Here is a 24128-nt window from a genome sequence, read left to right on the forward strand (position 1 = left end):
CAGCATGGGGAGGCAGAAGCAGGTAGACAGAGCTCTGTGAGTTTAAAGCCAGTGCCAGCCTGGTTTATATAGAGAGTTCCAAGACAACTAGAGTTATTTAGAGAGACCCTTTCTAAAAATAAGCAACAATGAAAACACAATAGAAACACTAGCATTAGCGTATAAATTAGATTCTAGGACTAATTTATATTCTTAGCCATATATATCTTAGAGCTTTAACTGCTTCTTTGTCTCTTGAGGAGAAGGAAAGCAGCCCTCTGCTATCCCGCTGGAAAAAATTGAGGTCAAAGTGGGAAGCAGCAACACTGCAAGGGCCACAAGAGGGCGCCCACGTCCCTCCGTCAACAGCTGCGAGACTACAGCTTCAGTGTTCAAAGATTATCTTCTCATTTTAAAAATTTTTTTCCCTTTTATTGGATATTTTGTTTACTTAAACTTCAGATGTTATCCACTTTCCAGGTCTCCCCTCTGGGAACTCCCTATCCTATCCCCCCTCCCCTGCCTCTATGAGGGTGCTCCCACTCCCACCTTCCCACCCTGGCATTTCCCTACAGTGGGGCATCGAAAACCCTCAGGCCCAAGGGCCTCTCCTTGCACTGATGTCCAACCAGGCCATCCTTTGCCACATATGTGGTTGGAGCCATGGGTCCCTTCATGTGTACTCTTTGGTTGGTGGTCCAGTCCCCTGAGTTCTGATATCCAAGGGAAAAACAAACCCCAAAACAAATTAATACAAAACAAAATGAGAGAAAGAGAGAGAGAGAGAAAGAGACAGAGACAGACAGACAGGAGAGAGACAGAGCGAGAGCACTGAGTGGATTCACTTCAGACATCTGACTGGGTAGGCAGTAGAGACAAGGGAGGGGCCTGGGGCTAGTGAAGATGCGCTGCAGAGGGAGAGGGCGCTCCACAGGAACACCCAGGGAGAAAGGGACACCTTGGGAGGAGAGAGAGGAGAAGCCTGTCCTTCCTGCTCTACCCCTGGAATGGCCAAGCCCCCTAGCAGCCAAAAGCAAATGGCACAGGAGAGTGCTGGGCTGGGCCTCACCCTCAGGAAATCTTGGCCAAAGCCTTGAAGCTTTCAAAGACGACAAATGCGTCTATCATTAACCTAGAACCTAGGGCTCATGCTGATAGTCATAGTTGGTTTGTATCTTTATTGATCATTATATTGTGATGTAATTAAAATACCATAAAGCCAACCCATTAAGGTTTTGGTTTTGTTTGTTTGTTTGTTTCTTCGAGACAGGGTTTCTCTGTATAGCCCAGGCTATCCTGAAACTCACTCTTTAGACCAGGCTGGCCTCAACTCAGAAATCCACCTGCCTCTGCCTCCCAAGTGCTGGGATTAAATGTGTTCACCACCATTGCCCGGCTCATTAAGTATTTAAGACAGTGTTTTAGTCTACTGAAAGCACCATGCAGTTATCACCACAATTGTGATGATTCTAGAAGGTACTTCTCTCTGTGTGCCCCCCCCCCCCCCCCGCATGCTCCTGAGGTGCATTCTGCCTCTCTGAGGCTCCAGGAAAATCCTGCCAGCACTTCTCTAGAATGTTAGGAAAATGACCTCTCTAACCCTTTCCCGGCAAAACAATATACTGGGTCCCCACCTCAGAACTGGCTCCAGCTTTCTGTCAGGCTTTTTTTTTTTTTTTTAAAGATTTATTTTATTTTTAGGTGTGTGTCTATGTGTTGGTATGTGCACATGAGTACAGGTGAGGTGTCTGCAGTCCAAAGGCCTTGGCGTTATGGCACTTGTGAGCTGTGGGTGCTGAGAACCAAAGCTAGGTCTTCTAGAAAAGCCCAAACACTCCTAATCATAGCCATCCCACTGGCCCAAGGGAGGCCATTCTTAATTAGAACGTTCGTCTCCTTCTGTTGCATTTGGTTTCAGGTTTTGCTGAAGTACAAATCAAATCCACACACATTCTGTACGCAGTAGCCACTCCTACCCTGCTGTGCAGCTAGCTGCTGGACTGTCGACCCGATGGCCAGGAAGATAACAGTTCTTATCTACTCCAGGAATTTGCTGCTCTTTCTAGGGTGGTTTTGCTGTTCTAGGGAGAAACACCTCAGAGAGTTTTAGCACAGTAGAATTTGTGGCCAAGAGGAATGTGCGCCTGTCACTCACCTTACCTAGTTAGGGGCAAAGTCATTGGGAGTATGAGCTTGTCTGCCTGTTGCTCATTGAATCGGTACCGGGCACGAAGATCTGAGCCTTGAATCTTTTCTGCAGTCTGTTGTCAGTACCTCTGGGGTTCCAAGAATTAGGCTTACATTTGAGTTACTGGTCATACTTGTGCCAGAAAGAGTTCTTGATCCTTCCTTTGGATAACATGAGAGACTTGAGGGTGGCCATGATGCCCAGGAGAAGGCAGGGGCCCTGCTGAGGAGAGAAACTCTGCAGACAGCAGAGTGAAGACGCCTCAATGGGGGCAGGGTAGCCTGCTGCGCTTGTTTTTTTTTGTTTTGTTTTGTTTTGTTTTTTTTAGGTTTGTTTATTTATTGTTATATGTAAGTACACTGTAGCTGTCCTCAGATGCACCAGAAGAGGGCATCAGATCCCATTATGGGTGGTTGTGAGCCACCATTTGATGGCTGGGAACTGAACTCAGGAGCAGTCAGTGCTCTTTTTTGTTTGTTTGTTTGTTTGTTTTTCGAACAGGGTTTCTCTGTGTAGCCCTGGCTGTCCTGGAACTCACTCTGTAGACCAGGCCTCGAACTCAGAAATCTGCCTGCCTCTGCCTCTCAAGTGTTCGGATTAAAGGTGTGCGTTGCTGCCGCTGCCACCACCATCTGGCTGAGCCTTCTCTCCAGCCCCCTGCCCTTGGCTTTTTGTTCCTGCTGTTTACTTGGCTGGGACTGCGATATGGTCAGAAATGCCTGTGGGCAAATGGTGGAGGCAGACAGGTACAGGGACATGACGCTGGGTGACAGCAGCACATGGAAAGGTGAGAGGTTTTCTCTATTGCCAGCAGTGGCACTGGGTGCCACAAACCCACCAGGCTAGGGAGGCTGTTCTTCTCTGCACTTCCCCTGGAGGTATAGAATAGACTAAGCAGGCAGGAGGCAGGAAGAGAGACATGGAGATGTGAGACAGTAGTGCATTAACAGCTGGTCTAAGGGGATCTTTGCCCTTGGGCTGGAAGACCTGCCAGATAACACCTTTCTTTCCTGCTTATTTGACTCTGGGTTCCAGCATGGCTCCTGCCACAGTTAAGGCGCTCACTCAGGAAATGCAGTTGAATGAAGGGATGGATGAATAGGAGAAAGGCCATATTTACTACCCTACTCTTTGCCCCTGGCCAGAGGACTACACTCAGCCCTGGAAAGTCCAATTAGGAAGAGAGTAGAGCCTGGAGAAGCAGGTCAGAATGACATGTACTTGGACAAGTGGCTGCATTTAGCTCTATTGTCTTGGTTGAGAAGCTAGGAAGAAGTCAAGGTCAGATCCAATTCTCATAGGACATCAGTGGACCTAAAAGTGAGCACTGGGAGGTTTTTATTCCAAGCTGGGACTGTGGCTGACTTGTGTAGGAGGGAGTCACCCAAAAGTTAGGAAGCTTGTATTTTCCCAAGAGCTGCTTCTGGCCCTGTCAGAGTGTCACTTGTCCCAACCATGGATGCAATATTGGCTTTTCTTACTAGAACTGGAGAGAAAAGCTGGCTGTCCAGAGGACTGATGGGAAGGTGCTCAGATCTTTAAAAATACCATATACGGCTGATACCGCACTGGTTAAAGGCACCTGCTACGGAGCCTGAGGACTTGAGTTCAGTAACCCAGATGTACACGATGTGCCCGACCTGTCACAGGCTGTTCTCTGTCACATGTGCACCACAGATGGCATGCCACCACCCCAGCATTTAAGTGTGTGTGTGTGTGGGGGGGGATGGCAGGGGCATCAGATCCCTTGGAGTGGGAGTCACATGTCAGTTATTAGCAATATGATGTGGGTTCTGAGAACTGAACTTGGTCCTCTGCAAAAACAGTATGTGCTTTTAACTGCTGAGCCATCTCTTTAGCCATTAATTATTAATTATATATATATATATATATACATATATATATATATATATATATAATTAGGCATGTGCCACCACGCCCAGCTTAATCTCTTAATTTTAAAAATAAAAAGTATCTTTTAAAATTAATGGCTAGCCGGGCGTGGTGGTGCACGCCTTTAATCCCAGCACTTGGGAAGCAGAGGCAGGCGGATTTCTGAGTTCGAGGCCAGCCTGGTCTACAAAATGAGTTCCAGGACAGCCTGGGCTGTACAGAGAACCCCTGTCTTGAAAAACAAAAACAAAAACAAAAATTAAGAGATTAGAAAGATAGCTCAATGGTTAAGAGCATGTATTGCCCATTGCATACACTAGCAAGCCTTTGTTGCAAGGACGGTGATATAGCTGTCCCTTGTGAGACTAGGCCGGGGCCTAGCAAACACAGAAGTGGATGCTCACAGTCAACTATTGGATGGATCACAGGGCCCCCAATGGAGGAGCTAGAGAAAGTATCCAAGGAGCTAAAGAGATCTGCAACCCTATCGGAGGAACAACATTATGAACTAACCAGTACCCCAGAGCTCTTGACTCTAGCTGCATAAGTATCAAAAGATGACCTAGTCGGCCATCACTGGAAAGAGAGGCCCATTGGTCAGGCAAACGTTATATGCCCCAGTACAGGGGAATGCCAGGGCCAAAAAATGGGAATGGGTGGGTAGGGGAGTAGGGGGGGGGGCGGCGCTTTTGAGATAGCATTGGAAATGTAACTGAAGAAAATACGTAATAAAAAAAAAAAAAGAAAAAAAAAAGAGCATGTATTGCTCTTACAGAAGGCCCGGGCTTAGTTGCCAGCACCCACATGGTGGTTCACAACCATCTGTAACTCCAGTTTCCGGGGATCCATTACCCTCTTCTGACTTCTACTGTCACCACGTAAGCATGTGACACATATATGTACGTGTAGGCAAAACACTCATCCACCTAAAATAAAACAAATAAGATTAAAACAACTAACTAAATAAAAACCAAAACCCACAACATATAGCCAAATGTGGTGTCATGTGTCTAGTTATAGCACTCTAGAGGCTGAGGCCATAGGATCATTAGTTCAAGGCCAGCCTCATCTACATATTGAGTCTACCTCAAACCAAACAAATCAAGTCAAGGCAAAACAAAACAGACACAAACACCACATGCAGTATTGCCTATCTCCAAACAAATGCTCTGATCCATGAAAGCTTGGGTGCTCGGCACTGCAGCAGAACCAGGGAAAGGCAGGCAGGAAGCCATGGCCCTGCCTTTGTCTTCCAAAACAGGGACAACCTGAGGTCAGTCATCTCCCAGATAACTCCTTTATCTTGAACTCAAATTCATCCCCCAGAGGTCTCCGGAGCCTTCCTTGAGACAAGGTTGTCCACATGTGCTGTTTTCCAGTGGAGAGCAGTTGGCGCAGCACCCCTTCCTGCCAGAGACCTTTTTCTAACATGCCAGCTGCTTCTGACACCTGGAGGGGCCTGGCCACCCTGGCTTTGAAGTGGAGCCAGCAAGGAACTGCTGCCAACAAGAGTCTGTACAAATCTATTGGATCATGGCGGGATCCTTGCAAGCAATGCCTCTGGGCTAGAGACGGCCTCTGGGGAGAAATACGGGTACTCTGGTTCAGGCTGGCTCTGAGCAGAACCATGTGAAGGGTGGAGTCCGGGGCCAGCAACTGGGCGAAGAAAGTGGAGTTGGCAGGGTCCGAGTTAGTCCCAGGGGGTTGGCTGCTCTCTTCCTTGCTAACTTCCAACAGCTGGGACAAGCTGGCTGCCGGGAGGTAAGAGGGAGCCAAGGCAGCATCACTTCCAGGCCAAGCTCACCAGGCACCTCCCGTGCACCCCTGGTCTAGTGGCAGGAACTGGGCCCCTTTTCCTGAAATTCTGGGTTTGAAGGCTTTGGGATCAAGTTGCAGTGGTCCTACAACTGGCCTCAGTTCCATCTGTGTCTGAGTTTCCTCACATGAGCGGTGCCTCTAGCAAAGGCTAGGGATGTAACATGAGGATGCCCTTGTCCAGGGTCTCAGGCCTCCACAGTAGTGTGAGGTGCTGGCAACACGAGGAGCCTCTCTGGTTAAGGCAAAGGAAGCAGCTCAGTGGGAGTGAGTGCCTCCAGCTCCCAAGCAGAGGCTGCCTGCCCTAAGCTGGCTCTTTCGTTTCTAGCCCACTTTTGGGGGAGCTAGCCCTTAGTCACATTGCATGACTGAACTTCTGTGGAGAGGCCATATGACTAGTGTCCTTTATTGGGACAGCTGAAGCATGTCCCCAAGTTGGTTTGTGCTAACACTATCGTGAGATCAGGACAGTGATAAAACCATGTAGGGGACGTTCCCCCCTTCAACCCCCCCCCCCCCGGTCCTGGCCTGGGTAGGAAATGTGCTGCCCCAGTCCAGGACCTCAAACTGCACAGGACATGTAGAACACAGTTTTCCTTCAGTGGTAATTGGTACCTTCAGTGCACCCCAAATCCCATTCACCCGGTAGAGCCTGACAAATTTGACCCAGAGCAATATTAATAACAATAGTAATGCTTAATATCCATTTCATATCTTCTAAATTGAAGTTTATATTTCCTTATTTGACTATATGGACAAATACTCATGCCCATCATTTGTGGAGGTCAGAGGACAAGTTAAAGGAACCGGCTCTTTCCTTCTACTGTGTGGGTCCCAGGGATGGGTCTCAGGGGTCACTCTTAGAGGAAATGCTTCTACCTGATAAGCCATCTCTCCTCTTGCCAGTTCTATGAGATAAGTTGAGTGAGCACATTTACAAGGCCATAGAGGTTCCCAGGAGCATCACAAGTTAACCGAGATCACAAGCTGGAAGCTAAGGAGTCTTACTCAGATACGGGCCCTGGACTCCGTGTTGGCATTAACCTTCCTTCTGCCCCTGCTCCTGCTCCTGCCCCTGCTCCTGCCCCTGCTCCTGCTCCTGCTCCTGCTCCTGCCCCTGCTCCTGCTCCTGCTCCTGCTGGTGGCTTTCAGTTCTGGCGCAGCCTGCACAGGGCTGGAGACTCAGGCCCGGCACTGCTGCTTCCCTGCAGACAGCTTACATCCTTACAATCCTGGAACCACAGAGAGGCCTGAAGTCTTGGGTGGACTGCTGCACAGGTTTGGGGAAGGTAAAGACCTGAACCTAATGTGCATCCCTCCCTCCCGCCCTAGACACATCTCTCTGCAGGACCACCAGTGCAAAGCCCAGCCGCTCTGCACACTTCACCTGGAATTCTTTGCCCCTCCTCCCCACTCCTTACTGCTCTGCTGTCTACTGAATTCGCTTTTGATTTCAAAGAAGTATGTAAGCTCTCAGACTACTGCAGAGAACAGCCTAACTCCCATTCTCTTCAATTCAACTTTTAAGTGTTTTTTTGTTGTTGTTGTTTATTTGAGACAGAATCCCAAGTAGCTCAGGCTGGTCTTGGAGTTCTGATCCTTCATCCTCTATTAGCCAAGAGCATCCCAAGTGGAACCCGGGTGTATCTGCCACCATACCCGAGTGGAACCCGAGTGTATCTGCCACCATACCCGAGTGGAACCCCGAGTGTATCTGCCACCATACCCGAGTGGAACCCGAGTGTATCTGCCACCATACCCGAGTGGAACCCCAAGTGTATCTGCCACCATACCCGAGTGGAACCCCGAGTGTATCTGCCACCATACCCGAGTGGAACCCGGGTGTATCTGCCACCATACCCGAGTGGAACCCGAGTGTATCTGCCACCATACCCGAGTGGAACCCCGAGTGTATCTGCCACCATACCCGAGTAAAGCATTCTTGGAACTTAAAGGTTCTGGAACTCCTAGAGTGAACATGACAAATACCTTCTTCCATTACTTAAAAACTTTTTTAGGGCTTTTTTGAGACAGGGTCTCACTATGTAGCCCTGGCTAGTCTGGAACTCACTAAGTAGACCAAGCTGTCCTTCAATTCACAGAGGTCTGCTTGCTTGTGCCTCCCCAGTGCTGGAATTAAAGATGCGTTTTACACTTAATCAACTAGATCAACTTAAAAAACAAAAGCAGAAAAACACCACCACCACCACCACCACCACCACCACCACCACCACCACCACCACCACCACAGTACTAGGGATTGACCCCAGGTCCTTTTTCTCTTGTGAGCTACATCCTGCCCTCTTCCTAGTTTTTTTTTTTTAAGATTTATATAAGTACACTGTAGCTGTCTTCAGACACACCAGAAGAGGGCGTCAGATCTCATTACAGATGGTTGTGAGCCCATGTGGTTGCTGGGATCTGAACTCAGGACCTTCAAAAGAGCAGTCGGTGCTCTTACCCACTAAGCCATCTCTCCAGCCCTCTTCCTAGTTTTTAACTTGATTTAGAGTCTCACTAAATTGCCCATGCTTGCCTAGTCCAGCAGGCCTTGGACCTAACCTCCGTAGTTAGGATTACAGGCCTATGCCATCAGGCCAGGGTTTGCTTGGTTGCTTACTTTTGAGAAGAGTCTTATCCAGACTGGACTCAAACTCCTAAGCTCAAGTGAGGTCCCTTTCATAGCCTCCCTAGTGGCTAAGACTTCAAGCATGATACCAACTGCAGCTTTTTTTGTGGCTCTGGTACTGGAGGTTGATCTCGTGACCTTGCAAAGCATGTGCTCTGTCACTAGGCCGCACCCCAGCCCCTCACTTTTGCTGATGGGATCTTTTGTTAAATAGAATACATTTAAATTCCTTGGTCCAGAACAGCGGTTCTCCACCACACACCTGATCTCCTACACACCAGATATTTACATTACTGTTCACAACAATAGAAAAACTACAGCTATGAAGTAGCAATGAGATAACTTTATGGTTGAGGTCACCACACATGGGGAACAGTACTACAGGGTCGCAGCGTTAGGAAGGTTGAGAAGCACTGGTCCAGCAGCTAGCATTTGACATTTGTGGCCAGAGATTAACTTGCCATTGGGGAACTCCTGCTTCCTTGACGGACTCCTCCCTCTCTCTGGGATGTCAGCCCCACTAAGGCAGGGGCTTTTGCTCATTGCTCTAGCTGCAGTGCCCAAAACCGTGCCTAGCAGGAATGGCACGCATGCTCAGTGAACAGCAGCTATGCAGGAAGAGTTTTGTTTGTGGACAGTTGTATTTGTCTTACCTACTGGGCTTGGGCTTTGTCAGCATGTAGAACAATTCTTTTGCCAGCCAAGTGGTGGTGGCACATGCCTTTAAAACCAGCATTTGGAAGGCAGAGGCAAGCTTATCTCCATGAATTTGAGGCCAACCTGGTCTACAGAGGAAGTTCCAGGATAGTCAAGGCTACACAGAAAGACCTGTCTCAGAAAAAAAAAGAATTCTTTGCCACTTCAAAGTAGACACTCAGCAAACACTTGAAGGATGAATGTAGGTGTGAGACACTACTTTTCACTCACTATACTACCTATGCATTTAGTTTTTTTTAAATTAAAGGCAATATTCTTAGACTGAGTATTACAATGTAGCCTGGAGATATATATACACATACACTGACCTGGAACTCACTATAGAGAGTAGGCTGGCTTCAAACTCACAAAAATATGCTTGTTTTCACCTTCAGGGTGACAGAATCAAAGGCCCGCACCACCATGCCTGGCTTCCATCTGTCAGCTGTTGGCCTTCTTTTCTGAGTGTCTGGAGCCTTACTCAGGAACTCCCCTTTGTATCTGTAGCTTGTGTTCCCCGACATTTCCCTCTAATAGGCTCTGATCTGACCTCAGTTCTCCAGTGCCCTTGGAGCTGATTAAGTTAGAAGGGTCCTGAGCTGTAATTAACCTGCATTTCCAAGCAGCACCCAGGTGCTTCTCTCTGTGTCCTGATCTCTGGGATTAAAGATGTGTAGTACCATGCTCAGCCTCTACATTAAAATTTTAAAAATTGGATAATTTGATCATTTTTCAGCCTTTGGGTTAAAATCAAATATAAAATTAGGTAATTTGTTGGGGCATTACGGCATGGATTTTACATGGATTATCTCATTAAAGCTTTAAAACAACGCATTGGCTGACATTAGTTCTGTTTTATACATGATGCTTAGAGAAGTTAAATAATTGTTTTTGAGACAAGGTCTTACTATGTAGCTCAAGCTGGCCTGGAACTCACTGTGTAGCGGGGCTTGCCTGCAACTCATAGTAATTCTCTTTCCTTAAGAGATTATTGCGACTCTAGGCATGAACCACCCACCATCTCTGGCAAAGTTAAATAACTCAAGACCAACAGGCTTGTTGGTGATTGACCTGCATTGAATCCAGGGCTGTGTGGTTCTAGCACCTGCTTCCCCATCCGGCTATGCTGTGATTCTGGGACATAGACACAGCTCAGGATGACGTTCCTGAATGGCAGTGACTGTGTCTGTAACTGGACCTTCTGTGGGTTTGGAGCCTGGGGACCAGCACCCTGTGCATTATTCCTAACGCAGAGATGACAAGACTATGTTTCCTATTCTGGGCAGATCCCTGGCTAGAGGTGTGGTCTTTGGTAAGGGAGATGTTAAACAGTATTTCAGATGATACCAGAGAAGGGAATGTCAGCAATTTAATCCACTCTGAGCTAAGATGCCAGAGGGAGCCTGTGGCTAACACTTTAAACCAGTGGTCTCCAGTGTGGTTCCCAGACCATCCACATCATCGGGGAAAGTTTTAGAAATAAGAATCTTTGGGGCCCTGCCCTAGAATTCTTGAACTTGGGGGTGGGGCTGCTACCTGGGGTTTAAGAGGCCCCTCACGTGATTCTGATGCTAGTCCAAGAGAGGGATGCTGCTTTCAATCTAAGCTTCCAAATCTTGTCAAGACTAACCACAGGCCATCTTATCTTGACGCTTCATTAGATATTGTCTTCTGAGTGTTGTGAAGAGAAAAAGGCTGGAAAGCACTTTCATTTGTTCTTAAATAAAAAAAATCAAGACCTATCTTGTTTATTATTATTATTATTATTATTATTATTATTATTATTATTATTATTGATGTTTTACCTGCATCTATTTCTGGGCACCACATCTCAAAGGTCAGAATAGTTCATCAGATCTGGAACTGGAATTTTAGGTGGTTGTGAGTCACCATTGTAGGTGCTGGGAATTGAATCCAGGTCCTCTGAAAAAGCAGCCAATACTCTTAACTGCTGAGCTGCCTCTCTAGGCTTTATTTTTAAAAATATGATAATAGCCGGGCGTGGTGGTACACGCCTTTAATCCCAGCACATTGGGAGGCAGAGGCAGGCAGATTTCTGAGTTCGAGGCCAGCCTGGTCTACAAAGTGAGCTCCAGGACAGCCAGGGCTATACAGAGAAACCCTGTCTCGAAAAACCAAAAAAAAAAAAAAAAAAAAATGATAATAATAACATTGCTGGGCAATAGTGATACACACCTTTAATCCTAGCACTTGGGAGGCAGGGCGGTGGATCTCTGTAAATTTGAGGCCAGCCTGAACTACAGAGTGAGTTCCAGGACAGCCAAGGCTACACAGAGAAACCCTGTCTTGAAAAACCAGAATAGGGACTGGAGAGATGGCTCAGCAGTTAAGAACACTGGCTGCTCTTCCAAAGGTCATGAGTTCAATTCCCAGCAACATATAAACATAAAATAAATATTTAAAAACAAAAAAGAAAAGAAAAAACAAAATAACAACAACAATACCAACATTATAACAGTAAATTATTTATTTACTAGTTTATTTATATACTCTTATTTTATTTTTGGGTTTTTAAAAAGACTTATTTATTATTATGTCCAAGTACACTGTAGCTGTCTTGAGATGCACCAGAAGAGGGCATCAGATCTCATTACAGGTGGGTTGTGAGCAACCATGTAGTTTCTGGGATTTGAACTCAGGACCTTTAGAAGAGCAGTCAGTGCTCTTATCCATTGAGCTATCTCACCAGCCCTACTTTTGGCTTGAGATAAGATGTTGTGTATCCTTTCAACTACTGACCCTCCTGCCTTACCTTCTGAGTACCAGGAGGACAGGTATGCTCCACTATGTTTCATCTAGTTATTATTTATTACTGTTATTATTATTTTTTTCTTCAAGACAGGGTTTCTGTGTAGCCCTAGCTGTCTGGGAACTCACTCTGTAGACCAGGCTGGTCTTTAACTCAAAGCTCTGCCTGCCTCTGTCTCCCATGTGCTGAACTTAAATGGCCATTTACTGACTTTGCTAAACAATTTACATATTTGTTACTGAAATCTCACAAAACTCTATGGTTATTATTACTTTCATTTTATTTTATTTTATATAATTTATTTATTTAAAGATCTAGTTATTTTATGTATGAGTGCTCTATCTGCATGTACACCTGCATGCCAGAAAAGGGAGCATCAGATCCTATTACAGATGGTTGTGAGCCACCATGTGGTTGCTGGGAATTGAACTCAGGACCTCTGGAAGAGCAGAGGTTCTTAACTGCAGAGCCATCTCTCCAGCACCCATAGAAATGGGAACAGGGCTCAGCAAAGTTAAGGGGTATCCTTATGGCCATCCAATTACTAGGCTCTGGTGGGCTGTATATTCACTTTCTTTTTAGGTTTATTCGTTATTTTTAATTATGCGTGTGTTGGTGTGCCTGTATGAAGAAGCGAGTGTAGTGCACAAGAAGGCCAGAAGAGAGTATAGAATCCCCTAGCGTTAGAGTCACCTACAATTGAGAGCTGCCTGACACAGGATCTCTGCAAGATCAGTAAGCACTCTGACTACTAAGGCATCTTTTTAGCTCCCGCATCCACCCTTCTAACACCTGTGCTCCTATAGGTCAATTTTATTTGTTGGGTTTTTTTTGTTTTTTTTTTTTGAGACAGGGTTTCTCTGTATATCCCTGGCTTTCCTGGAGCTGGCCTAGAACTCAGAAATCCGCCTACCTCTGCCTCCCGAGTGCTGGGATTAAAGGCGTACACCACCACGCCCGGCTTATAGGTCAATTTTAATGCTACTGCTTTTAACTGTATTGCAAGTTTATTCTGTACAGGGCATTATTTTAAGCACATTACAGACAATTAGTATTGCCACCTTACAAATTAAGGACAGTGAGGCTCAGAGAAATAACCTTCCTAAGAGCACAAGCTAATAAATCCAGAAGTCTGGTTCCAATCACATGCTCTTGGTTTTTTTTTTTTTTTTTTTTTTTTTTTTTTTTTTTTTTTTTTTTGTTTTCCATGGCTAGGAACTCAACAGGGCCTCACACATGCCAAGCAAGTGCTTCGTATGCCCAGGCCCCAAGCACATGCTCCTGGGTCCCAGGAAAGCTTCCTAGCTGAGAGGATGATGAGATGGAGATACTCTGGTGGCCGTCCAGGGATAAAGGGTCTAACTTTCTCATTCCTGAACGAATGATGAGGTAGAAGGGTCTCTGACTGGGCGGCTGCTGTAGAGCTTGTTTGTTCCTTCCTGTGTTTGCAGCTCACACCTGCTGCCCCGTGGCCTGGCTAGAATGCTTGGAGCCCTTAGAGTAGGCACTTGTGGAGAAGCCATGTCATGCACAGGCTCTGGCTTACAGCTGCCCATGGACTGCATTCTTTTCCATGTGCATCATCACAGTCTGGAGCCTCCTGCAGCCTATCCCCAGACCTCAGGGCCTGAGTGAGTAAGCTGGCAGTGGATGGGTGAGGGCAATCCATCTTTCTGAGAGAATCAGCCTCACAGGCTTAGCCACCCACATCTGTAACTCTGGTCAGATGCCTAGCCTGGTTGGGGGCGGGGAGGGGGGGAAGCTGGCCATCTGACTTCCAGGACAAAGCGACAAGAGCTTAGTGGTCCAGAGGCATTTTCTGGGTAGCTGCAGGCTTGCAGTGCACACAGCTACTGGAGTGGAGTAGGGAACGAACGCCAAAGAAGAGCTGAGGCTGACGGGCTTCTTGATACTCACACCTCGAAAGGAACCAAGCTTCCCATAACTGAATTCATCTTTATTCTGCAGCTGTCCTCCTGTGGATTTCCCAGGGGTCTCCTATGTGTACCTGCATGCTATTGCCATTGGTATTGCTGGTTATGTGCGTTCATTCCTCATAATGAGAGGTTGAGTTTCTATTAAATACCACATAAGCCTCTTACCAGAGAAGACTAGCACTTTAGAAGCCTTTTTGTATTGATAATTTTATCTAGTATATATTCATGCCATGCCATGAAGAAATTTGGTTGTTACTGACACTTGAGAGGTGGAGGCTGGAGATCAGAAATTTAAGGTCACCTTGGGCTACATAGTAAACTCCAGGCTAGCTTGGGCTACCTGAGACCCTATGTCAACAAACAAGAATTCATTTTTGTTCTAAAATTTTTTATTATTTATTTATTTATAGATTTATTGTTAGTGTTTATGAATATTTTGTCTGCATGTATATATGTGTACCACATACATGCCTGGTGCCTATGGAGATCAAAGAGGGCATTGGATCCTCTGAAACTGGAGTTATAGACAGCAGTGAGCTACCATGTGGGTGCTTGGGAAATACTCTTATAAGAAAAAGTGTTCTTGGCACTGGAGAGATGGTTCAGTGGTTAAGAGCACTGACTGCTCTCCCAGAGGTCTTGAGTTCAATTCCCAGCAACCACATGGTGGTTCACAACCATCTGTAATGAGATTTGATGCCCTCTTCTGGTGTGTCTGAAGACGGCTACAGTGTACTTATGTATAATAAGTAAATCTTAAAAAAAAAAGAAAAAAGAAAAAGTGTTCGTAACCACTGATCCATCTCTCCAGTCCCTGCTTTTAAATTTTTATTTTTAATTTAATTTTACTTTACCTTTTTCTTGTACTTTTTATTTCTAATTTTATTTATTTCTATTTTTAAAATTTATTTACTTATATCTGGATCACAGCCTCCCTTCCCTCTTCTCCTTTCAGTTCCCCCCCCCCCAATCCCCTTCTCCTCAGATCATTTTATGTTTTTTGAGACAGGATAGCCCTGGCTGTCTGGAACTTGCTTTGTAGCCCAGGCTGGCTTCAAATCCACAGAGATCCACCTGCTTCTACCTCCTGCCTCCTGAGTTATGGAACTAAAAGCATGACAAGCCACCATCACTGGGCCTGTTTTTAAACTTTTAAAATAAGAATCTTGTTTGTGGGTGTGTGTATAAAATGCCATACAAGGAATATTCATGTATCTATTTATTCATGTATTAACTCATTCAGCACACATGCATGGGATATCTAGTGCATGTGTGTGCAGTGCATGTATTTGTGCATACATGAGGACCACAAGGGGGCCATGGCTCCCTGGGAGTGTTTGTAGGATGCTGGCTTGCCCCTTGGGCTCTGGGATCTGAGCTTCTGAATAATGTCTCTAGACCAGGACCTGTGGTTTTAGAGCATCCTATTATTTATAATCTTTACACAAATCAGATTGTTTAGAAGGATCTGGGGGAATGGGCGTGGGCAAATACAAATCTTTGTCTCGGTCTCAGAAATCTACCACATACTATCAAGAATGGGAAGGGAAGGGGGCTAGAGAGATGGCTCAGTGCTCAAGAGTACTGGCTGTTCTTTCAGAGGACCTAGGTTCAATTCCCAGTATTCACATCATGGGCTATAGTTCTACAGGATCTGACACCCTCTTCTCCTCTGTGGGCAGTAGGCACATAAGTGGTACACAAAACATCCATACCCACAATTCTATAAAAATATAAACTAACTAGCTAACTAACTAACTATCTAACTAACAGAATGGGAAGTGAAGACAGAGCTATTCTGGAGTGGAAGAAATCAGGCGATACACAAGTGCAAGTACTCAGGGGTACACTTCAAAATTCAACATTGTCCTGTGAGGACAGGAACCCATTGTATTAGTAACTATAGCCTCAGTGTCCAGAGTAGCTCTTTGCATGAATCTGCACTCAAGAAACATTTGATGGGGCTGGAGAGGTGGCTCAGTGGTTGCCAGCACTTTCTGCTCTTGCAGAAGACCTAGGCTTGTTTCCCAGGACCCACAGTGGCTTGCAACTGGCTCTTACTCCAGTTCCGGAGGATCTAATGTCCTCTTGCCTCCTGGTGGGTACATGGTACACACAGACTCACACAGGTACACAGACATGTACACATAAAAAATAAATCTTTTGTGTTTTGTTTTGTTTTTGAGAGAAATTCTCTTATGAGGATTAAAGGCCTGTAACACTACATCTGGCTAATACGTAACTCTTTAAGATAAAGAGAGAGGGAGGGAGGGAGGGGAGTTGGAGGAAGGGAGGGAGTATTTGACAAGGCCTGAAGAATGGCTCAGACACTTGTTGCCAAGCCTGATGCTCTGAGTTCAATCTCTGGGAGCCACCTGGTGGAAGGAGAGAACCCTGCCAGTGGCCCTTTAACTTCTACATGCATGCTACGGCATGCATGGATGTCCCATCCACTAAATAAATTTAATAAACAAATAAACAATAAAAAAGAAATTTACAGGGATCAGTGGTGGCACACACTAATCCCAGCATTGGGGAGGCAGAGGCAGGCAGATTTTTATGAGTTTGATGCCAGCTGTGACTACAGAGCAAGTTCTAGGACAGGGAGGGGCTACACAGAGAAATCCTATCTCAAAAAACCAACCAACCAACCAACCAGCCGGAAGGGAGTAAGGGAGGGGGGAAGGGAGAAGAGAGAAGAGAGAAGCCAGACACAAGGGACCATATATTACACTGCAATTCCATTATTTGAAGGGCATTTCATTTAGACATGGTTTCACTATGTACACTGCAATTCCATTATTTGAAGGGCATTTCATTTAGACATGGTTTCACTATGTACCCCAGGCTGGCCTTGGTCTTACAATGATCCATTTGTCTCAGCTTCCAAGTGATGGGGTTACAGGTATGTGCCATCATCAACTGGCAACTTCCATTTAGTTGAAATGCCCTGAACAGGCAAATCCACAAAGACAGAAAGCAGGGCCGTGCTCACCTAGCTCTGGGAACGTGAGACATTGGAGAACAATGCCTAAAGTGTGCAGGAATTCCTTTGAAGATAAGAATGTTCTAAAATGGACTGTAGTCATGAGTGCACATGACTCTGGCAATATTCAAAAAGTCATGGAATTACACACAAGTGAGTAAAGCTGTGAATTTGTAAATATATCTCTTCCCTCAAGAAAATTATCAGAAGAGAAACACTTGATGTATACGTTGATGGATAAATGAGAGGTGGTGGCTCTTGTCCTACTGCCACTTAGAACCGTGTCTAGTGGTAGGTGAGAACTCCCCTCTCCCTTTACCCACACATCTACCCACTCACCCCTCCTCCCTTTACCCACACATCCATCTGCCCAGCAGTCACTCAGAGTGTCAAGCAGGATGCTGAGCAGAATGATGCTCACTGACAATGACTCAGCAGCAACGGAGGCTGTTGTGCCTGCCTGCTGTCCTGGAGCACACACATTTAGATGGATGGCTTCTTTCCTTTTCTCTCTTCTCTCCATCCCCCTCCAACTCTTTTTGAGACATGGCCTCATTATGTTAACAAGGTTAGCCTTGATCTTCCTAATTTAGTCTCCACTGGAGTGCTAGGACTACAGGTTAGGTCACCAGGCCCAGATCCTTCTTCTTATCAGAATTCCCCAAAAGTCATATTTCTATTCTTAAGTCCTGACTTCAAAGGATGAATCCCAATCTCTTGGACTGAATCTCTCTTAAAATGAGCCGACCCCAAAGGGAAACGAGCACGGAATTCTGATGTTAACTGCACTGGCTGGTTTTAAATTACAAAGATAATCTCCTGTGATCATCATCACCTTCTGCTCCCTCTTCCTCCTCCTCTTCCTCCTCCTCCTTTTGTCCTTTCAACTAAGAAAAGAACTCAAGCCAGGTCTAACAGTGTATTCCAGGATGGAGGTGGCTGAGGCAGGAGGATACATAGAAAAAGACTGTCTCAAAAACCACAAAACCAAACCCAAGCAAAAGTCCAACCTCCCTCTGGGTTGCAGATTAATGAAAACAACTAGCCTGCTTAGAGCTGTTACTTGTAGTCTCTAGAAAGGATGAGCACTGCACACAATAAGGGTCAGGGAGCTACAATGCTTTTTGTAAACTCTGCACATTATCAGTGAAATTAGCTTATAAACCTTGAATATAAAATGTCCTTTCCCAGAAGAGGCTGTGCCTGCAGCTTAGGACCACTGACGTCTCCATCCTCAAAGTCTATGGAGAGGATGAGCTGGGATCTTGAGGAGAGCACGTTGATTCCTGGGACAGCAGAGGCACGGGACATTTGTTAAGGACCCAACCCCCAACCCCCAACCCCTTTAATCCCATCACTCGGGAGGCAGAGGCAGGCAGATTTCTGAGTTCGAGGCCAGCCTGGTCTACAGCGTGAGTTCCAGGACAGCCAGGGCTACACAGGGAAACCCTGTCTCAAAAAACAAAACAAAAACAACAAAGGAGCCAAGCCTCTAGGAAGAGCTTGTGCCCCACACCGAGGAGGCCAGTGAGGAAGCTTCACGGAGCCTCTTGACTCTGGCCCGTGGGCCACTCACACCTCTGCTACTTACAAGTTATCACTCCACCTGCACAGCACAGCTAATCCTTTTGCCCTACAGTTTCCTCTTCAGTAAGGTGGGCTAACCTCACAGGACCACACACAGGACTAGCTGCTGTCCCTTCAGTTGGGGTTTTAGCCCTTCCATGCCTTTCCAGTCCCCACACTCAGCCTTCCATGCTTGCTCCTCTTTCTTCAGAATATCCTTGCCCACTTGCATGCGTGTGCGTGCATGTGGGTGTGTGCTTGTGTGTGGGCACATGCGTTTCTGTGGCCCTGTGTCTTTATTTCACTCTTTTCAGACCCTGAGGCTCCCTGGGAAAACCACATTGGATCACTGGTTTCCCTTAGGGAACAGAAAGTGTTATATCTGAGGGGAACTCACAAGTCTCCCCTAAAGGCCAGTTTCTCTCCTAATGCCTTTTCTGAGACCTGTGGTTCTGGTTTCTCGAAGACGCTCTGGCGCCCAGAGTGCAGGCGCTTGAAGACTCAGACTTGGACATACATACCTGGCGGCTTTCTGAGTAAGCTCCAGCGGGAAGTCTGGGCACAATAACTGCAGCAGACAGTGGTACTCCCTCATGGTCAGCAGGTCTGCAGGACAAGGGAAAGGACTGTTAGGCTGCAGCTCAGGCCACTCCCGCCTTGTGCTCACTTCATGGGTTCTGGGCCCATCTTGTTACAATGCTGCTGCAGTTTGAAGGCCAGTCAGTGTGCAGGGGAGGCGTTGCTTTTCTCTTCTTTTTCTTTTTTTTGGCCACGATGTAGGGTCTCACTATATAGCTCTAGCTGGTCTGGAACTATGTACATCAGGCTGGCCTCAAACTCAGAAATCCGCCTGCCTCTGCCTCTGCCTCCTGAGTACTGGGATTAAAGGCCTGCACCACAGCTGGCCAAAGAGGTAACATTTTAAGATTGGAATCTCTACCAAGCCACCCCTCGGTGGCTTTTTGACTAAAGGGGCTTCATTGGTCTGTGACCTAGCCAGGGGAAGAGAGGAAACAAGAAAAGCACCTACATCAGGCTGGCTTTACCCTGGCTTTCCCTGACTCCAAAAAATGTGAGTGACAAATCATGCCTGAGTTGGTTGAGTCTCTGGAAGTCTCTGGCATGGCAACGTTTACCACTGCATGCCCCAAACCATCTATGAAATATCAACAGGCAGCAAGGCAAGCGTGCTGCATGTGTGGGGGAGAGAAGCACACAGCACAGAAACCCACAGACCTAATTTCTCTGCCACCCAGGACTACAAGAAGTCATTCTTTGGGATGCTTGCACACAAATCTGGTCATCCCACTATTAGAGGAGCCAAGACAAAAGTCCAAGATATACAGTCGTGGCCAACAAACAATCCCTGATCTACAGAAGCAGTGCTGTGAGAGCCAGGAGCCGGGAGTTCTGTGGTCAGTGAGGAATCACACCTATGCTTCCCAGTTGTTTTGCTGGAGGCTGTGCTACAAGGAAAGGCTCTGGAGCAGCCCGACCGACAGCAGCCGTCTCCAAGATCTCCCAAGGAGCCAAGGCTTTCCAGTGTGGAAGGCCATGCTCACGGTGAAACAGGAACCACCCAGCTGCAGCTATCCTAAGTGGGAGGAGGGGAGCCAGAGGACATGGCTGTGCTGGACAACCACGATGACAACCATAGGCCCTTGGTTTCTTTGGACCTCAGTTAGCCCAAGCCACAGGAATCCAGACCTCCTGCCCCGGCTAGTGTGGCTGATACTTTTCTAAGACAAAACCCCCAAATCTCCAAGGCTCAGGCCCTGACCACCTTTTCATCAAAGTTCACCTCAGGCTGGGGGCACAGAGTTAAACTAACCACAGTGCCAAAAGCAAAGACTCGGCATCGATGTAGGTCAAGGGACCGAGAGAGCTTTCGGCCTTGAGCTTGGCCTCACGGGCCATGCACTGTCTTCTCATTTGACTCCAGGCACGGTCTGGCAGGAGGTTATACTCTTCAAGCAAAGGAATAATAGCTGCTCAGTGTCACCGCTAGGACTGAGGAGCAGGACTGATAGGGGATGGAGGACAGCCCTCCTCCTTCTTGCTCCACAACTCTAGGTATGGAGGACAGAGCGTACTGTCTTTGAATTAAAAGCTTTTTTATGCTAAACTTTGACACTATTATTGGGGGTGAGGCCAAAAACTGCACAGGAATTAGTATACATTCTCCAAATCATCTCGGCAATCACCCTGGGAAGATCTACGAGGGTGACAAGGGAGAAGGGACTAAGGGAGAAGAAGAATCAGTCTCTGGCTCTTGGTTTCCAAAGCTAAGCCCTTTTTTAAATTTTATTTTATTTTTTAAACAGTCTTAAGTTTTTAAAATTAATTTATTTATTTTATGTATACCAGTACACTGTCTCTGTCTTCAGACACACCAAAAGATGGTATCAGATCCCATTACTGATGGTTGTGAGCCACCATGTAGTTGCTGGGAATTGAACTCAGGACCTTTGGAAGAGCAGTCAGTGCTCTTAACCACTGAGTCATCTCTCCAGCCCTTTGTTTTATCTTATTTTATTTTAATCACAGATCCTCCTGCTTGTGAGGCCAGCACTCCAGCCTTATCTCTCAGTTCCTATTGAGGTTCCTGAAGTTGTTCTAACTCACACATTCAAATATGTTTCCCTCCTAAGGGTGGGGAAATTTTTATACAAATTACTTTGTGCCTCTCTGATGTAATAAAAGGCTTTTAAAACCAGAAGACACCTTGCCTACCACTTCTGGGACTGACTCCACTGCTGGATGAGGAAAGTCATCATAGAAAGAGACCCAGGAAAATACAAGCAAACAGCTTTGAAGTGTGAGAGAGCAATTCAAATTCTATTAGGGCAGTGGCCAGAGATTGTAAGGGAGAGATTGCCACCCTGTATCTCTGGAGATGGGTACTGCAAGTGGAGAGACTGGTTCCAAAACCCAGCCACTGCCCCATTGGCTAGGTGTCAAAGCGGCTCCTTAATTCAGGTATGGAACCTCAGGCAAACCTCGTAATCTCTCCATCTCAGGTTCTCTGCTGTAAGCTGGGGATGGCAGCCTCACTTTTCAGGATTGAAGTCAAAAGAGATGCTATCTATAAAGTACGCAGCAGAATGTCTGGACCTTAGTAACATCAAACACTTGGAGTTGTTTTGGTTTTGTTTTTAAATCCTGGGGGTTAAACACGGGAGAGAAGAGGAACCGACCTAAGGAGGTAGTGTCTTGCTTGCTGCATTTGAATGCTTTAATCTATAGTGTTCAGTCTTGGATAGTTTTCATCAGGCTGCCTCGGCTAACTCACTTCCACTCCTATTTATCCACTCACTTAGCAACCACTCTTGCCTCCTGCATCCCGGGCACAGTAGTACAGTGAAGCAGCTGCCATAGAATGGAGCTCCAAGGCTTAGGAGGCCCCTAGCTCCAAATGCTGCTGTGCACACGAGACTTTGGCTTTTGGCATCTCCTGGCAGCCCGTCTGTACTACAGGCGCAATAGTAACAAGAGTAACCAGTGCTCCTGACTGGTACTAGCTCTACACCCAATGTTTGAATCCCTGCACTTCTCAGCCATCTGGTGACACCATTGTTTCTATCCCCAAGCACAGATAAACACAAAGAAGCTTGGAAGACTTAATAACCTATGATCAGGGAGAGGGGCCCAGAGTCTGAGAAACAGGGCAATATGAACAGTTCTAAGGCAAGAGGTGCTTAATGAAAATACTACTTACTGGTGTTTTGAGTAGGGTGTTTACTAAGGGTCAGACTCTGCTCTAAGGTTTATGGATTACATACATTATCTTTTCTGGTTTTCACCTTAATTTTTTTCTTTTCTTTTTTTTTTTTTTTTTTGGGTTTTTGAGACAGGGCTTCTCTGTGTAGCCCTGGCTGTCCTGGAACTCACTCTGTAGACCAGGCTGGCCTTGAACCTGCCTCTGCCTCCCGAGTGCTGGGATTAAAGGAGTGCACCACCACGACTGGCTTTCACCTTAATCTTTTTTTAAAGCAAAGTCTCACATTTAGCCCAGGCTTGCCCAGAACTGCCTGCAAATGACTTGCCTGTGTGTCCTGACTAATCTTCACAGTTTTAACAGTTTTTCTCTCTCTCTCTTCTCTCTCTCTCTCTCTCTCTCTCTCTCTCTCTCCTCTCTCTCTCTCTCTCTCTCTCTCTCTCTCTCTCTCTCTCTCTCTCTCTCTCTCTGTGCGTGTGTGCATGTTCACCATAGAACTTATTTGAAGGTTCCAGGACAATTTTGTGGCGTCACCTCTTTCCTTCCACCTTCTGGGATTGAACCTGGGCTGCCGGGTTTTCAGAGCTTCCCACTGAGTCATCTTGCGGGCTTAATTGTCACTATTTTTATCCCCATTTCGCAGACAGACAAATTCAGACTGTGTGCACAAGAGAGAACTGGAATTCCAATCCAGGAAGTAGCTGCTTCGTTTACCCAGATAACACTTCTGCTCCTTGATCTTATCATATCTGTTATGGGAAGGCTTAGACACCAGCTTCCCTCCACACAAACTGCAGCAGTAACTAGCTCCAGGTGAATTGGATCAAGGAGACAGCCCTTGTTGAATTGGAATCTTTCTTGTACTAAAGGGAGCCTGAAAGGTTCTAATTACTGTAAACAGGAAACACTCAGCTCAGCAGCTGGAGCTCGCTAGGCTGAGCCCCACCAGGGGAGGACGCCTACTGCAAGCCATCCACCTGCATGGCTGGCTGGCTCAGTGCTCTCACCCCAGCCACCTGCGAGCCTCAGCATCACGCAGGTGCAGGGAAGGTGCTAGTGATGTGGTGTGTACCCTCGGAATCCCCCACAATTAGCAGAGCTCAGCCAGCAGGTCCTCAAAGTTCAAAGGCAGAGACTTTTGTATAAGATTGAAATCAGAGCCCTCTCCACAAATTGGTGTTTCTCTTTGTGTGGGTGGTCAGACTTGAACTCTCTTCACAATCTTCTACTAGGTCTTACCAACTAGGTGCCCAGCCCAGGACCAGAGAGGCTTGCCACCTTAATTCTACCATCTCCACGGCTGCTCAGTGCTGGGAATTGAACTCAGGACCTCTGGAAGAACAGCCAGTGCTTTTAACCTCTAAGCCATCTCTCCAGCCCCCTCAAGTTTATTATTATTTTTTTATTTTCTGTTTTGTTTTGTTTTAATATTTTTTTGTAGCTCAAACATTGGCGTGCTCAGGACTAAACTTTAGCTTTTTCGTTGCCTTTCAGACACTTAACTGATAACTTCATGCCTCAGTTCCATGCATCAAGGGTTTGCATGAGCGTTGTAGAGTTGTCAGTGAATGTTAAGTGTACCTACCCACGTCTGGCCCATCATGAGTGTCAGTATTTGTATGACTATTTCAGAAATAAAGAAACTCTTCCCTGGTAGATCAATTATTTTCTCAAAATCACAGCTGGTTTACAAAACTGCTCTTTAGACAGAACCTGGCTCCAGAGGCCGTAAGAGTTTCACCCTAGCAGGTGGCATCCAGCTGGTTTATGGAGGCTTAACTTCTGATGATAGGATTACTCATGCCAGGTGACTGACAGACTAAGTTAAAATACAGCCTCCCTTCAGGTGGGCCAGTTCTGCGGGGCAGGATGGCTCGACAGGCTGGGCAGCTGTGTTGGTGAAGAGCTCAGATTCTGAAACCAGATGACCTAGCATCAGAACAAACTAGAC

The 24128-nt window shown here is 46.4% G+C and overlaps 1 protein-coding gene across 3 annotated transcripts in view; it reads right to left on the reverse strand.

Moving 5' to 3' along the window:
- The window catches only part of 1110051M20Rik (RIKEN cDNA 1110051M20 gene), a 171475-nt gene that overhangs the window by 12529 nt on the left and 134818 nt on the right, over positions 1-24128 (reverse strand). For all 3 annotated transcript variants that reach the window (NM_001311144.1, NM_175123.5, XM_011239456.2), the window contains exon 4: positions 18981-19065. In NM_001311144.1, coding sequence (NP_001298073.1) covers positions 18981-19065 — 85 coding nt within the window. The remainder of the gene's footprint in view (positions 1-18980; positions 19066-24128) is intronic.

Source organism: Mus musculus, chromosome 2 (assembly GCF_000001635.26).
Source record: "Mus musculus strain C57BL/6J chromosome 2, GRCm38.p6 C57BL/6J".
Classification (NCBI taxonomy): domain Eukaryota; kingdom Metazoa; phylum Chordata; class Mammalia; order Rodentia; family Muridae; genus Mus; species Mus musculus.